At 42.8% G+C, this 16,169-nt stretch overlaps 1 protein-coding gene across 4 annotated transcripts in view; it reads right to left on the bottom strand.

Annotated features, from left to right (window-relative positions):
• Positions 1 to 16,169, bottom strand: part of SUDS3 (SIN3A corepressor complex component SDS3) — a 181,776-nt gene that overhangs the window by 137,379 nt on the left and 28,228 nt on the right. For all 4 annotated transcript variants that reach the window (XM_086943293.1, XM_086943294.1, XM_086943291.1 and 1 more), the window contains 2 exons: positions 9,240 to 9,295; positions 7,278 to 7,349 (listed from right to left, as the gene is read on the bottom strand). In XM_086943293.1, coding sequence (XP_086799419.1) covers positions 7,278 to 7,349; positions 9,240 to 9,295 — 128 coding nt within the window. The remainder of the gene's footprint in view (positions 1 to 7,277; positions 7,350 to 9,239; positions 9,296 to 16,169) is intronic.

The following is a 16,169-nucleotide window of genomic DNA, read 5'->3' as shown; positions in this document are numbered from 1 at the left end:
GGATCCATCTCAAAATGGTTTCCACCCGGGCCACAGCACGGAGACTTCTCTCCTGGCCGTGACTGAACACCTGCGGACCATTCTCGATTCCGGTCAGACGGCGGCACTGATCTTGCTTGATCTTAGTGCCGCCTTTGATACGGTCTCGCATGTATTCTGTTACAGAGGCTGGAGGAGGCGGGTGTGGTGGGCCTGGCGCTGGAATGGTTCAGATCATTTCTGACTGAAAGATCATTCAGAGTGTCAGCCCCAGTTTCTTTCTCAGGCTCACTCCATCGATCAGGGGGCGCCCCAGGGCTCTGTGCTAAGTCCCTCATTGTTTAACCTGTACGTCCAGCCTCTTGCAGCGGTCTCCAGGCAGTGGGACCTCACCATGGTCTCCTATGCAGATGATACGGAGCCGGTGGTGGCCCTGGCTGTAGGTTCCCACATTGAATGCCTCTAGGTTTAGTAGCGGCCTGGCTGCCGTTGCAGAATGGATGACTACTAATTGCCTGCAGCTGAACGCTAGCAAAACAGAGGTTTTTTTAGTGGGGAAGAACTCTAGCTTGTGCAGTGAGCAATGGTGGCCGGTCGTCTTGGGTAGTACTCCTAACCCCAAGGCAGCGGTTAAGAATCTGGGGGTATGGATGGATTCCTCCCTCAGTTTTCAAGACCATACAAAAAAAGTTGCTGGCACCTGCTTTGGCCTTCTGCGGGGTCTTAAGCCCCTTCTGAAGCTTTTTGATCTACCTACGCGCCAGCTGATTGTCCAGTCAGCTATTCCATCCCGAATTGGACTATGCCAGTTCTCTCCTACTAGTGGCCAATCAGGCTGAAATAACACGGATGCAGCGTGTTCAAAACGCCGCAGCCAGAGCCTTGTTGGGGCTCCCGCAGACTTGCCCGTCGGCTGGCGCCATCTGGAGACTTTATTGGCTTCCCATGGCTGAGTGCATTCAATTCAAGACGTTGTGTCTCTCTTTTAAGATTCTGAAGCTTGCTACGACTAGCCTGTTAGTTGACCTGCTTACCCCATATGTTCCCTCGCGCCAGCTGCGCTCCTTGAGGCACCACCTGGTTACTGTTCCCCGTGTGAAACGTCTTCGTGCAGGGGGCCGTTCCTTTCGCTGCTTGGCAACCAAGTTATGGAACTCCCTGTCTGTTCAGATCCGTAGAATAGAATGTTTGCTGTACTTTAGGAAAGCACTTAAAACTTTCCTCTTTCCTTCAATTTAGTCTCTTTGGATGCTTCTTCTATTTTTTGGCATTCTACTGTCTTGGTGTCTAGGTCAGTTATTTTGATGCTGGCAGCGCCGGGACGCCGATTTGCTGTGGCAGCTGTGCGCTATATAAATCCAAATAACATAACATAACGCATACCATTTGAACCATGTCCTTGATTTTTTTACCTCCTCATTCAGAATCAAATTGCAGTACAAATGCAGGTCCTGCTTCTTCTGACTACTTTGTGTTCTATTTATCGTCTACTAATAGAATTGCTTCATTGTGGCTGAAAGAGCTAGCTATCTCTTTTCAAACAATTAAGAGAGGAAACCAAAGTAATACATGCCATAGTCTTACCTTTAGGAACATATTTTAACTGGTAGGTCAAGAAGGGGGGGGGGATTATACACATGCATTTATTTCAGTCATAAAATCTTTATTTTGGTTTATAATACCATAAAAGATACAAACACATACATCCTTGTCAGTTGTATTCGGAATAAAAATAATGGGAATGTTCCTTACATCATTCCTGGGGAATCAAATAATTCATGTTACGATATATAAACACGAAAGGAGATTGACAGAGGAAAACATTTGTCATTTGCCATCTTAATCAAGGATATTTGGTATAAAACTAAAGTGCAAGTGCATTATTAACTGGCAATTGTCAAGTTGATACAATGCACACCCCTTCTACTATAAACCAGTCTTTTAAGAGCCTTTTACCTCATTATACAATAAAATCAAAGTAATAAACACATTAAAAATACATTAAAACCAGATTTAGCAGTAATATTTTAAAAATGTAGGAGACTCTCAGTTCCCGGAACTCCCATTCATTTGGACTGTTCAACTCGAGGATGCAGTCACAAGCCTAAGCCTGGATGCCCAGAACTGACTGAGGAATTTAGCGACTGCACATACAAAGAGTGGTCTTGTGTCTGATTTCAAAACATGAAGAGCTTCGTTAAAACTGTAGGTTCCCAACTGTCTACATACTGGTGCCAGCCAAGTCCTTCTTGGTCTGGTGTACGCGGGACATGCAGGGCCGGACTGGGAACCAAAACCAGCCCTGGCAAACTGCTCAGCTGACCCCCCCAGAGTTGAGGGGGAGTGCAGCCGAGCAGTTTGCGAGGGCCGGTTTCGGCCGATTTTGTTACTGGGGGCCGATATTGCCGACCCCGGTAACAAAAACGGCCCACCAGGGGCCCAAAACCGGCCCTCACCCTAGCAGCCCACCGGGGAAACGCCCGGTGCCCGCTATGGCCAGTCCGGCCCTGGGGACATGCAAAGAAAACATGGCCTATGGATTCATGCACATATGAGCAAGATGGGCAGCCCTTGGGCTGGATGTTTTCAGCCAACCAGGAATTAGTGTGAGCATTGATGGGTAGGCAGCCATATCTAAACTGAGTATACAGTTTCCTGTCTACCGGCTCCTTGATGTCTAAAAAAACGCTCAAGCAGTTGTCCAGATTTAATATCTAGAAAAGCATCAGTTAGGTTACAGTGGCGTGTTTTCAGGTAAATATTCTGCTCAACCCATGACCAATATAGAGATTTAATTTGGTCCTTAGAGTATGAGGGCGGGGAACCCACAAGCTCATTTGGGAGACCAATAGCTGCCCAGATGTTAATGACGTAATTGATCCACCCAATTTTTATTATTTTTATCCAATGTTAAAAGCAGGGGCATAAAGGGCCAAGTCGGGAGTGGAGACCAGCCTGTACTAGAAAAGCAAAGGCCGAATTCTCACTTTATCATTAATTGATCTAATACCCAAATCCAATTTCAAAGGGAGGAGGGGGGGCACTTTGGGGAAGTGATACCAGACTCCTAAGGAACTTATTTTCCACTGTCGATAGCAAGCTAGCGTCCACTGATCCCCAGAGTTCTGCCCCATAAAGCACACTACTAACTGCCTTGGAGCTATATAGTTTCAGGCCTGGGGCGACAGGCTTGGTATATGAAAGACAAAGCTTACGCCATAAAGCCCCGGTTAGCTGTGAGAATTTCAGGGACACCTTGTCTAAATGGTTCTTCCAAATTGCCAGACAGTTTGATGCCCAAATATTCAAAAGAGCTGACCCTCTTTAACGGGACATTGTCTAGAACCAAACTTCTTTTAAAAGACTTGCAGGAGTTCATCGTCATCATCAATTTGGTTTTCGTAGTGTTAATGACCAAGCCCCTCATGTCGCAAAAGGCCTTAAATTGGTTCAGGAGCTTTTGAAGGCCCATAGGGGTTTTAGATACCAGGAGGGTATCATCGGCAAACAACAATGTAGCTATTTTCTGGTTTGCCAGATAGGGGGCATCAGCCTCAATAGAGCATAGGAGATCAGCAGTTCGATTTATGTAAAGGGAGAATAGGGTGGGGACCAAGACACACCCTTGGCATACCCCCAGCCGGATCTTAATCAGGTCAGTGAGTTGCCCCTGTTTCCCCCACCTTACACAAGCAAAATTATCGTTGTGTAACCTAATCAGAGGTTCTAAAATTTTCAGACACACACCACATTTCAAAAGAACCTGCCAGAGTAGATCCCGGGGGACTAGATTAAACGCTGTTTTAAGATCTATAAAGGCAAGATATAAACTGCCTTTGCCCAGCACAACTACCTTCCAATATAGAAGGGCAAGGTGGAACGCCTGATCAACAGTGCCGGTCTTCCGCCGGAAGCCCGCCTGTAACGGAGAGAGGATATCATTCTCATCCATCCAAGTCTGGATTTTGGCTAAGAGCGAACGGGAGAATACCTTTTGGGCACAATCTATCCAGCTTATTGGGAGGTAGTTGGCAGGCTTAGATCTGTCCCTTTTTTTGAAAATTGGTATCACCGCGGCCCCCTTCCAAGAATCCAGGATGCTTCCTCCAGCAGCAATATCATTGGCCAATTTAAAAAAAATAGGTTGTCCAGTTAGCCCTATCGGCACGAAAAAGATCACCAGGGATGCCATCGGGCCAGGAATAATGGCATCTAGAGAACTTGTGATCTCTTCCCTAGTGAATGTGATGTTACTTGTTTGAGCACCCAGGTCCTGGGGATTTGGAATCTATAAGAGATGTTACCGGAGGAGTACAACTCCCCAAAATGTTTATGCCATTCTATTGCAAGGGTATTATTGGCCAGGGGAGGTGAGTGCACTGAGCTAGATTTTGACACAAGGGACCAAAATAATCTAGTGTCAGGGTGTCCAATAGCCTCTCCTAGGTCTTCCCATCTCCTTTCATCCCGTTCATTTTTCGCTTTGCCTGGGCCTGGTTATTTTCCTTTCTATTTTTAAGCATATTGATGAGATACCTGCTCTTGATCGCTGTGGTCAGCCTCCCTCTCGCAGCCCTACATTCTTTATTGAACCAAGAGTTATTTCCTAAAATCCTTCCCTGCGGGCCTGGTCTTGTTACTAGAGACAACAAACAAAGATGCCTATTGATCGAAAAAATCCTTGTGGAGAGTACTACAACTGCTCTGTAAGGGCGAGTTCCTGTTTATTGTTTCTAGTATCCTTAAATGCTTGGCGAGAGTTTCATTAATCTTTTGGATCTTGGATTCATCAGTCAGGACCGCAGGCCATTTAAGCTGACGCCTATCATTTGTAGGGATTAACTCCCTTGTGCTTAATGATGATATGTTATCTTCCCCAATTCTCCCCCAGAGATGACTAATTGTTAAAAGTAGGGAATTGTGATCACTATTGCAAGCCGGAGCTATAGACATATCCCTTACTAGGGGCCACAGAGTCAGATCCACTAATATATACTCAATCCTACTTGACCAGTTTGATCCCATGAAAGTCATCCCACCGCCTCCATCTGAGCTGGTTCGGGCATTAGTAGCCCTTAACCTGTATTCTAGGGATATCACGTTCATTTGGAGAGCAGCTTGTGACCATTTTTTAATTGGAGATAGTTCCAGAGGGTGCACCATCCAGGCTTTGTCCTCCTCAGTCACATCAATAGACACTACCCAATCCAATGGCTCAAATGTGACGTTGAACTCACCACCGCTAATTAATAGGTGGCTAACATTCTTACTTCCCAATAGGTTATCCAGGATAGAAAGGGTAAACGAACTGCCACCTCTAGTGCTCCTGGCATATACATTGTAGATGTCAATGGATTGGCCTTTACCGTCTGTAAGCCTAATCCCCAGAATATCTGGACAGTTAGTGGCCAGCATCTTTACTTCGCAGTTTATGGTAAGATTTACTAAAGTGAGCAGCCCCCCTGAAGCCCAGCCTTGTTTAGACGGTATTGCCAACTTAAAAAAGGTGTTGAACCCTGGTATATAAGTTGGAGTCTGGCACCAAGTTTCCTGGAACAAGCATATGTCTTGCAGGGTAACAAGGTCCAACCAGTGTGGGTAATCTAGCTTCCTACTTATACCCACCAGGTTCCAGGACAACATTTTTGTCATTTTCCCACTACCTTCTGGGGGCAGGGCTTTCACTCAGGGCCAATATAAAGTCAGGATCTTGGGTCATCTCTGGTGAGCAAAGCGTGGACTCTTAGCCAATCTGGTGACCATCATAGTGTAAGTGCAGGGAGTCAATTGGAATCATACAGTCTGCACTAGATATACTATTATGGTTGTAGGGTAGTACTGTGGACAGTCAATCGTTCAGCAAAAGGGATGAGGTGGGGGTGTCCACACGTTCCTGGCTCAAGTTATTATCTTGCCTAGGTGCAGGGGGAACAGTTAATCTCAACCTAATTTTCGTAGAAGCAGATAGGGAAGATCTAGCTTCAAGGGCAATTAAATCATGTACAAGGTGGTTTGTGGATAAGGTCAGCTCGATTGCATCAACTGGACTCTAATCCTGGATACACCTTTTGGCATATATAATGTCCTCTCTAATTGTTCATCTACACCCCCTGGTATGTCTCAGCCAATGTATGGCTTTGTTTTTAAGGACTTTCCCATTCTCGTTTCTAAGGCAGGTGGGATCTATTTTAGGAACATTAGTCATGAAAATTGGTATTACTTGTGAGGTGTTTGCCACATGATGTAATGCCTGTAGTGATTTGTAATGTAAAGGTACGCTATTGTAAACCAGGGTGGCTGGCCTTGTCGGTAGGCCATTGCCTGCCCAGTCCAATGGCAGACCCGCAAATCTCCTACCTTGTACACCCACTGGCCCATATTGGTCCAAAGGGGCCCTAAAAGTTACTCCGGTTCCGTTTGGCAGTTGATTATCTACGTCTAAGGGCATCGTATTTAGGTTAGTTTGTCTAGTTTGTTTTTTACAGAAGGTTTCGTGCCTCATTATTGAACTAGCCTGGGTAGATACAGCCTTTATTTTATATAAATTGTTCTTCCAATCAATCAGATTTTCAGGAAGTTTCTCATCCTGTCAAGTATTAAGATGTCTTAAATCAAGAACATCCTGTTTCATTGCAGCAATGATTGGAACCCTATCAGTGGGCCAGCCAGCAGTGGTTTCAGGCAAAGCCTGCTTTAACAGAATGTTTGTTAGTCTAACAACAGCACTTGTGAGCTTCAAGCTTCTGGTAGGACGCAGGAGTGGTCCCATACATGGTCACAAGTTCAAATCTTTGCAAGTCCACTCAGCCATTCATCCTTCGGAGGTTGATAAAATGAGTACCTCTGAGGTGGATAACAATAACATCTGATATTCAGCACCAAGATACCCTTGCGTGAACGTGCGCTTTAGAAATACACATGTTATGTTATATGTTACACCAAATCCCTCTTAATGATGCGTGGTGTGCGGGAGGATATTTCTTTCTTCCTTAAAAACAACATTGGCTACGGTTTTCCATTCTCACTGCTAGAAAAAGAGGCATATCCGGAATGCAGACCCATTCTCTTTGTTTAACTATATGGTTTAGTAAATATGCATGTCAGCAATTGATGTTCAAAATCTCATATAATTCCACAGTACTACGCACAACTCATCCTTTACCTTTCCTGTATTTCTTTCCCTCACCAATCTTTCTTTTGCCTGTTACAATACATTTTTTGGAACCCACCTAATAGCTTCTTGCATGGGCTGCTACTTCAGTCTCATCACCAGCTGGTGGTGACTTGTCCACACATACCTGCATTACGTATCCTTTCTTTATATTGCTGATCCAGTTTTTTCATTCTTTTTTGGTACTCCTGCAACGTACCTATCAAAAGGGTGTTGACATTTAATATTTATAATAATAATTCATAAATACTTAGAGAACCATTCATTTATTGCATATTTATGCCTACATGGTTTGATGGGATAAAAAACAAAGGGTTTGTCAGTTTTGCTGTACTGACAGTTTCCTATAATGCAAGAAAGTGCAAGGTATTTGAAAAAGTTAGTATATTCCCCAGTAAATAAAAGGAGATTACAAGATTTGTCAGTTTGAAAGCGAAACCAGAACTAACAAACAAGAGGAGCAACAGAAAGGGGTAGGTAACAAACTCAACCCAGGATCCCCTGTGCAAAAGTCATGTGCAGTAGCAGCAGACGAGGATGTTATCCCACCCTATCTTTAGCCACTCAGTATGCATTGGCAGCAGCTCAAAACAACATTACTGCACATATCACTGGATAAGGAATACTTACAGTCTGGTTGCTCAGAGAGCCCTAGATGTGTGCCAATGACCAAGACCGGAAGCCAGTCCCAATGGGGGGACAGAAGAAATCCTCAAGTACAATGATAGGAAGAGGTACAGCATTCAGTAGGTCAATGACTACAACACTAGGCTGAAAGGAGCTTCAAACTGGTGCTAAAGACATCAATAGACAAACCATGCCGTAGGTTGTATTTGGTGATACTTGCTCCATCATCACTTGCAGGGGAAATACATTATGTTTCATGAAACCCATTCATAATATTGTAAACAAGGTGCAACTATGTACCCTATCCAATGCATTGCAGTACCTGATTTAGTACAAGATTACTCAACGTTGCATTTATTTAATAATATTCAATTGACATCTTTTTCATTTCAACAAATCGAATTCATAGAAAACTGTTCAATATTACCCCAAAGTACATGCTTTAAAATAAAAATCCCACAGCAATTGCAAAAGCAAGTGAATATATTTTTTTAATCCACCTCTAGTCACAAGATTGTTGGATCTCAGTTTGTGGCAGCATTAAGACTGCCAGTTCAAACAATTAAGAGCCAGATGTACAAGATGTAGGGCTTGTGATTTCCTAATGTACAAAATAGGTATAAATAAGAGTCATTTCTAATGGGTTCGCAAATCGACTTACCTAATGAATATTAATGGAGTAAGTTGCAATGTCTACCCATTAGAAATTGCAGCCACCACAGGGATGGTGGTCTGTTGAGGTCAGCAGACCAAGGTCGAGGTTTTTTTTTTCCATTCTAAATGCTGCCCGTATTTCTTAAAGAAAAGGGGGATGCGTTTAAAAAGAAAAAAGGATTTTTTTGTTTGTTTTATTTTATAATTGGTCAATGGGACCCATGCCTGCTCTAATAAAATATTTGTTTTCCATTCTCAAAGGGGAAGGAGTCTTGATGGGACCTGTTCCCGTTTGCAAATGGGTTATCATCTCCTTCAAGTATTAATGAAGCATTGATATCTCTCTTTCAGATTTGGTATTTGGAAAGGAAGCCCAAAACACACCCTTTCCAAATATTAAATAGCAATCTCAAATTGTGATTCGGTTATGTGTTACTGAATTACAATTTGTGCTTAGAACATACGTAAAATACTTTTTGTAGTCGGAAACAGCTTGATTGGGCTGTTTCCGACTGCAAAAATGCTTTGTACTAAAATCCTTAAATTCCTACTTCTTCTAAAAGTGCATAGCTTGAGCAAAGATTTTTATAAAGGTCGTGTTCTCTAAAAATCAGATCAGCATCAGGTGTTTGCAAGCATTACGCTCTACCTTCTGTAATAACCTGCATAAAAGTGACTCTGAACTCAAAACCTGCAACCTGGAATATCAACTTCTCAAGTGGCTGGTACCATATAATTAAATATTCCATGTACATTTAAAAATAAGGATACTTAAAAAAAAATGATGCACCATAGAGGGAAAACCTACCCTCCTGTAATTGTTGAAGCTGCCTCTTGAAAGATGCAAGCTTGTCCTGGTACATCCTAAAAAGAAAGGAGACAAACAAAGGACACACTTTATAGACTTTAAATAAGTTCAAAATGCATGTTGAATCCCACTGCTCACTAGAGCCACAAATAAGCAAAATGAAGCACCTTGGTTTTAACGCCTTGCGTACGTGCGACGGCCAACGGCCACCACGAGCACTAACTCAGTAGTGCTGCGCATGTCCGTTGACCGACGCGGCCCCGCCCACGCATTAGAACACCCGCACCGCAGTGGAATTGACACCGCGGTAAACGGGTTAAAACAGTGCAGAGTGATATGACAGCAATCCTACAGCAACATGTTAAATTCTATAATTCCTTGTGTGGTTGGGTAAATTGGTGTACTCACTTTTGTCACTTTCTGTACCATCTCAAACTAAAACAAGTAGACCAAGAGCAATTGCTGTGCAATTTGAGTGAAATGAGAGAAGTGCACAAAAAATAAAAATATTTCATGATAGGCTTCCTAAAAAAAGGGATTTTTATTTTATGCTGAAAATAATGTAATGTCTCCAGTAAGCTGCTGGATCCAAGGGGCATATGTAGGTAGCCATTTGTGATTCGCAAACGGCGAAATTCGGTGAATTTTGGCGTTTGCGAATCGCAAACGGCGTTATGATATGTAGGTGCCACTTAGCAAAATAAGGAATCGCAAAAATTGTGATTCCTTATTTTGCTCAAGCATTTAAGGAATCGCAATTTTGCGATTCCTTAAAAGCTATGTAGGGGTGCTTTTAGAAATTGTGATTTTGGCATAAGGAATCGCAAAACACCACCTACTCCAAGTAGATGGTATTTAGCGAATTCCTTCAAAAATGCATTTTTAGAAAAAATTCAAAGTGCCATGTGGCGCACAGACATGCCCTTAGGGCATGTCTGTGCGCCACATGTACTTACAGGCACATTCCAGGGGTGCAACAGGTGTCCTTTAGACACCCTGGCACCCTTGAAATTGTGATTCTCAAATTGCGATTTTCTCATAGAAAATCGCAATTTGAGAATGTTTCCCTATTCATTCCTATGGGCCTCTTGGCCCATAGGAATGAATGGGACACTCATTCCTTAATTGCGATTCGCAATTTGCTAATCGCAATTAAGGAATGTTAGAGATTCGTAAAAAAATATCGAATTTTTACCTACATTCCATTTTGCAATTCTCAAATAGCGATATCTTAAAAATCGCTATTTGGGAATCGCAAAATGGAAATTATCTACATATGCCCCTAAAACCCTTGCTGGATGGCAAACTATATCAACAACATGGGCAAGAGTGTAAGAATATTTGAAAATGGGAGTAGCATACCCCACCTGTGAGTGCATGAACATAGAAGCGCTATCCTCTCTAACCTAGACCTGAAATAAGGCTATACTTGGTAACTGTTCGAGAGGAGTCATGAGAAAGGTCTCGGATTTATGCTAAATATCTTTTTCTATGCTATGCACGTTTGGGGGAGTTACTTGGGAAGCCAATATAGTGGACATGCTTTGGTAGAGCTCCAGCCATCTGCCCGACAATCCATTGTTGATCCTGGCACCCACTACACATTCTGGGATCAGAGACACCAAGGCAGATGCCCTAGAAGCACAGGGTGAGTGGCTTAGGCCAGCTTCATATACTCCCGAAGGCATACTGGAGTACTGCAAAGCCACAGATAGAGCAGTCTCAGTTAAGCCACTGACAGCTAGACAGAAGGGACCCTGTAAGACCGCACTGCTGAGAGAAGCCACCTGGGGCTTGGACTACAACCAGTGGCTCCTGGAGATCATGCAGGAGAAAGGCATTTGTCCTAAAAGGAAAAGGTGCAGCTCGGTACCAGCGCCCATGTGATTGATTCTTAGAGGGATGACTTGAACGAGGGTACCTGAGAAACACCCCAATCCGAAGGGTGATAGTCTAGACAAAACCATTCAAAATAAGAAAAACTAATTCAACGAAGTCATGATGGCAGGAAGGAGAATCAAATAGAAACTGTATATACTCTATAGAATGAGTGGCGAAAAAGAAGCTTAAATGGATGGTGGCTGAAGTGCTTCCATTGATTTTGCCACTTCTGTATCTGTTTTCATTTTTTTCCTTTAGTGACACATCCACCTGAGGGCCAAAAAGGTATTCTTGGTCAAATGGAACATTGAAAATAGACTGTTGAACCTCTGGTTTAAACCCAGAGATTCCGAGCCATGCAGGTCTTCTAAGGAGAATGGTGATGTTAATTACACTAGTTGCAGTGTCAGCAGCGCCTAGTGCACAGCTGATGGAGGAATTGGATATTAATTTTCCCTTTTACACTAGTTTCTGTCCTCTCGTTTTATACTCTTCTGTGAGGTGTTGGAGTAGCTCTTTCATTTAGTCCCAATGGGTTCTATCATATCTTACCAACTTTCCTTGTGTGTTGGCAATGCGCCAATGGTTGGTGGATTGTGCAGCTAATCTTTTGCCCGATGCATCAATTAGCTTAGAGAAGGTGCATGTGCTGTAGTTTAAGAAATTGCTCTCTTTCAAGCACTGGATACCACTAGGGAATCTAAAGGCAACTGCCTCTTAATAAAAGCTGGATCAGATGGTGGAGGCTTGTAAATTTTCTTTAATTTAATTTTATTAAATTGACCCTAGGTGTTAATATACGGGCACATACTGGTTCTTTAAAAATATCATTGTCATTTCTTATCATGCCTTTTCACTTGGCTAAACTTGGAGTTGTCCTATGTGTAGAACCTAATGTTTCAAACAGAAAATCCTCTTCTAAGGATTCCACGTATAGTGAAACTTCATGGTATAATGCTGCCCTTGAGATAAACTCCTGGTATGCTGTGTTGTCATCAGGAGGTGGTGGTTTTGCCATGTATAAATCAGGGTAACTACCCATTGGTTGAGCAATATTGTAATCATGTCATTGATCTATTGGTAGTGGACTATTGTCATACCCCTCATCTATATCAGGCTGTGTATGTTGAGAGCCCGGAGGTGTGATATTTAATAGGTATGAGCCTGGTAATCGTGCAAGTGGCAGAGGGGACTGAGGGATAGGGTAGATAGAACTTGTAGCTATGTCCCTTTTTTATGGGAATTCTGTAGCTTGTATCCTATGGAACCACCTTTCTTTTGGAAGGTATTGCATAATTGGCCAAAATATGTCCAGTGTCTGGATTGTTATAAATTTTATTTTGTTTAGGGTCCAATTTTTCCTTCACAAGCTCCAAGATAGGTTCCAGAGGTTTTAGAAGGGTATCTTTCGGTTGCGAGCTGGACTGGTCCTTTTTATCCTTTGGAGCCAAAGGTTTCTGTTACGAAGATGTTTTATCTCAACTCGAGCCCGAGCTGGAAGGCTTGATATGCTGTTTCGCAGCAGAGCCCGAAGGAGAGACGTTAGAAGCAGTGTCTCAGTGCCAACCCGGTCCTGAAGCCAGTGGTTGCGCAGAAGCCTTTTGTTTGGTGGAAATTATTTTGGTGGGCAAAGGGGCTTGGTTACTCTTGGCACCCTGTCCCATTTCTGGATAGAGAAGGCCTCCTCCTCTTCTGCTGCCCACGCTTCCATTTCCTCCTCCTCGGTACCTTTCCCAAAGATATCCATTGTGTAGTTGATGTTCTGCCATTGCATGTCCCTACATCGACGGGCCATGCAAAGTCTTTTTTGATCGAAACGATCTGCAAGTATTGCAGTTTCTTCTTTGTGCTCTGGTGAGAGGCACAAGTTGCAGACTTTATGCAGGTCGGTGCGCGGATACTTGGAGTGGAACCGGTGACTGAATAGAAACGGAGTCCATTCCATCTGCAGAAGTCTGGATGATTAGGATGGAGTGGAAGTCGACTGACATGGCTATGCCCGAAAGTCGCCAACAAAGTCTTCTCGATTGAAGATGGGAGTTTTATTTTTTCGACATGCGGAAATAAGGGGACGCGTACAAAACAATGCCAATGAGGGTACATTAGGTTGAGCACTGAGGGGATCCCGAAGAACGGTCTCGAACCGGAGTGCCACAAACCACATCCGAACCAGATGGTTGAAAGAAAACAATCTAACAATCGAACCCATGCGCACTATCACCGAAAGGAGGAGTCACCTTACCTTGTGACTGAAAAAGAATTCTTCATAGAAAAATAACTTGCAAACATCCGGACCCAACACTAGATGGCAGGAGTATGCAAAGCATGTGTATCTACAGCACACATGCCTCAAACACTATCTTTTTCATACGGAAGAGCAAGATACCAAGGATTTAAGTGGTTTGTGGAAAGAGTTATGGTGTGACCTTATAAAGAAACAAGGCCTTAGGCCTTGTTCCCCTTTATGGTCTCACAACTTCTCTATGACTTGCAATATCCTGACAATGCACACCAGGGAGTTACCCTTCACAACATTGTGTTCCAGCATAACTTTGGTCATGACAATAAGATCATCTAGTGCACAGATGCAATCCAACCATATGAGACGTGCTGTATTATACTGGCTTGATAAATATCACTACTTCACTTTTCTGCATCATATAAAGAAACAGGTTTTTTTTATGCTACTGAGACGCCTTCCTGATTTAAAGGTGATCTTCTGCCTAGCAGTTACAGAGAGGCTATAAGCCTGAGGTACAGAACAACGATGCTGATTTCTTCACAAAAGCAATCTAGCACGGCAAGTATGTTGCGTATTAAGAATACACCTTTACATTTAATAGTGAAATGTATTGAAACCTCTCTCTTTGCATGGAATCAGTACACTGGATTTTAAGCCGAGCTAGGGCACCTCTTCTGAAAGGGTAATTAAATCTTTATTTGCATGATTAATTAAAACCTTTGCCATATCGTTTACATTATAAAATAAAGCAATAATGAAATGTGTGCAGTAAGAAAAAAAAATATTTTAACATTATTTTCATGTTTCTCTGTGTGCCAATGTTAAAGTGAAGACGTTTCGTGCTATGAAATCAATAATCTGTAAGATCAGCATTTGGCAGCTTTCAATATTAAAAGCACATTTTCCATTGCATGTATATACCAATGTTAAGCATATTATGTCTTCTTGGCAGTCCCATATGATTGGGATGTAGGAACCGTTAGGTAGCTGGGAACAGATTGTAATTCAAATGGACAGTATAACGATATAAAAAAATTAGCAACTTAGGTATTTATCAACGAGTTCTTGAATAACCTTACTTGGTGGAAAACACTAATGGAAATGCAAAATAGGCAACGGATGTCAGGAGTATTTGTTCCTCTTTGGTTTTTTTGGCCGATGGTATAGTCGCTTTATAGGATCTAGGGAGTAGTACTGGTTTATACTTACAAAAGTGTGATACGTTAAACAGCAGGACCTGCGTCAGATTGCCAAAATGGCCGGTTTAGGGAGCTAGTAATTGAAGACTTTTCTTAGTAATGTTTTATAGATTCATTTTGTGGCGGCTCAGTTCTTAATGGTCTACCATAATTACAGTGCAGCGATCTATATGTATTGTACTGTTGGCATGTTTGGTATCCCGTCTGCTTTTTTGTTTTGCTTTGTAGATTCCTCTGCCTAACCTGATGCAAATTGAAGGAGAATAAAACAGTTTAAAAAAAAAAAGCAAACTGCTTAGTGTTCATTGTGAAAAATTGGATCCCTTGTATTTATTATTATTTTTAATGTTTTGTTTTGTGGGATCTTGTAGATTTTTCTGGCTTTGTCTACCTCCAGGTTGCTTGAAGGGAGGTTCTGTAAGCATTTTGCATAGAGTGATGGAATGCTCAGCCGTTGGATGTTGTTGTAGTAGCCTGACTTGCTCCTGTTTGGTGTTCGGTATACTCTTGGGCTGGTTGTTGTTTACTCTTTATGCCTTTGTTGTGAGGTAATGTTTGAGTCAGTCTCCTTTCGGCTATGCGGAGAAACTTTGTGAGGCGGCAGTTTCAATTGGATGACAGTAGCATTGAAGCATAGTTTCACTGTCTGCCTGCAGGTCCTAATGCCTTTTTTGTTTGAAGGTAGGGTGGAGCAGGGTGCGTCTGATGTCCTGTAAATTTGGGCAGATGCAGATTATGTGCACAAGATCCTTGCTTCTCTTTCCGCAAAAGCAGCAAATATGCTCTCCTGGTTTTTGTTCCTAGGGAGGTTGGTGCTGGAGTATAGGAAGGATGCCCAGGCGGTATCTTAAGAATCTTTCCTTCGTCTTCATTTTGAATCCTGCACTTGAGTATGGTTGTGGTTTAAGGACTTTTTAATCATTGAGAGCAGACCAGTCTTGTTGCAAAAGTTACTTTGTGTTCGATTGTGGATATGCTTTTCGTTGCTTTTGTTACTGCCCTCTTGAAACACTGGTGGGTTGCAGGGGTGTCCCACAGGTTTGTAAGACCTAGTTTTGATAGAGAGTCAAAAAAGTACTCTCTGGCGGGTGAGTTTCCACAACGTGTCAGTTCAGTCAGGAGGTGTGAATTATTGAGCCGAGGCATGCTCAGCTCCCCTGATCTTGTGCTAGCGAACGCCCCCTTCTAGCCACAGTCTGCTTTTTTAGGCCAAATTCAGTCCGAATTTCGGCAGGAGACGCGTAGGACGGGAGGTGGAAGATCGGTCTGTAGGCCCAGATGTTGATTTTGTCCAAGGTAATCGCATCTCTCCCTCGCATTAGTTTGCTTCAATAAGTTAGCAATGGTTGAAGCTTGACCTGGATGACCTGTGGTAGTGGATCTAAGGTTAAGCCTAGCAGTCATTTTTTTAGGGGCTTCGCTGCTAAATGGTTGCAGGGCCTCCATCTGGGGTCAGCTGTCTAGTAAGACTCTGAGATATTTATATTCAGTTGCTAATTCTAGGCAGTGCCCGTCCAGACACCAGTACAACTTTTTCTTTCTGGTGTATCGAAAAAAAATATTCTTAAAGGGGGAGCAATGAAGCACTAGGACAACACTTGTCTTATG

Source organism: Lissotriton vulgaris, chromosome 11 (assembly GCF_964263255.1).
Source record: "Lissotriton vulgaris chromosome 11, aLisVul1.2, whole genome shotgun sequence".
NCBI lineage: Eukaryota > Metazoa > Chordata > Amphibia > Caudata > Salamandridae > Lissotriton > Lissotriton vulgaris.
This window is presented reverse-complemented; position numbering and strand designations above follow the sequence as displayed.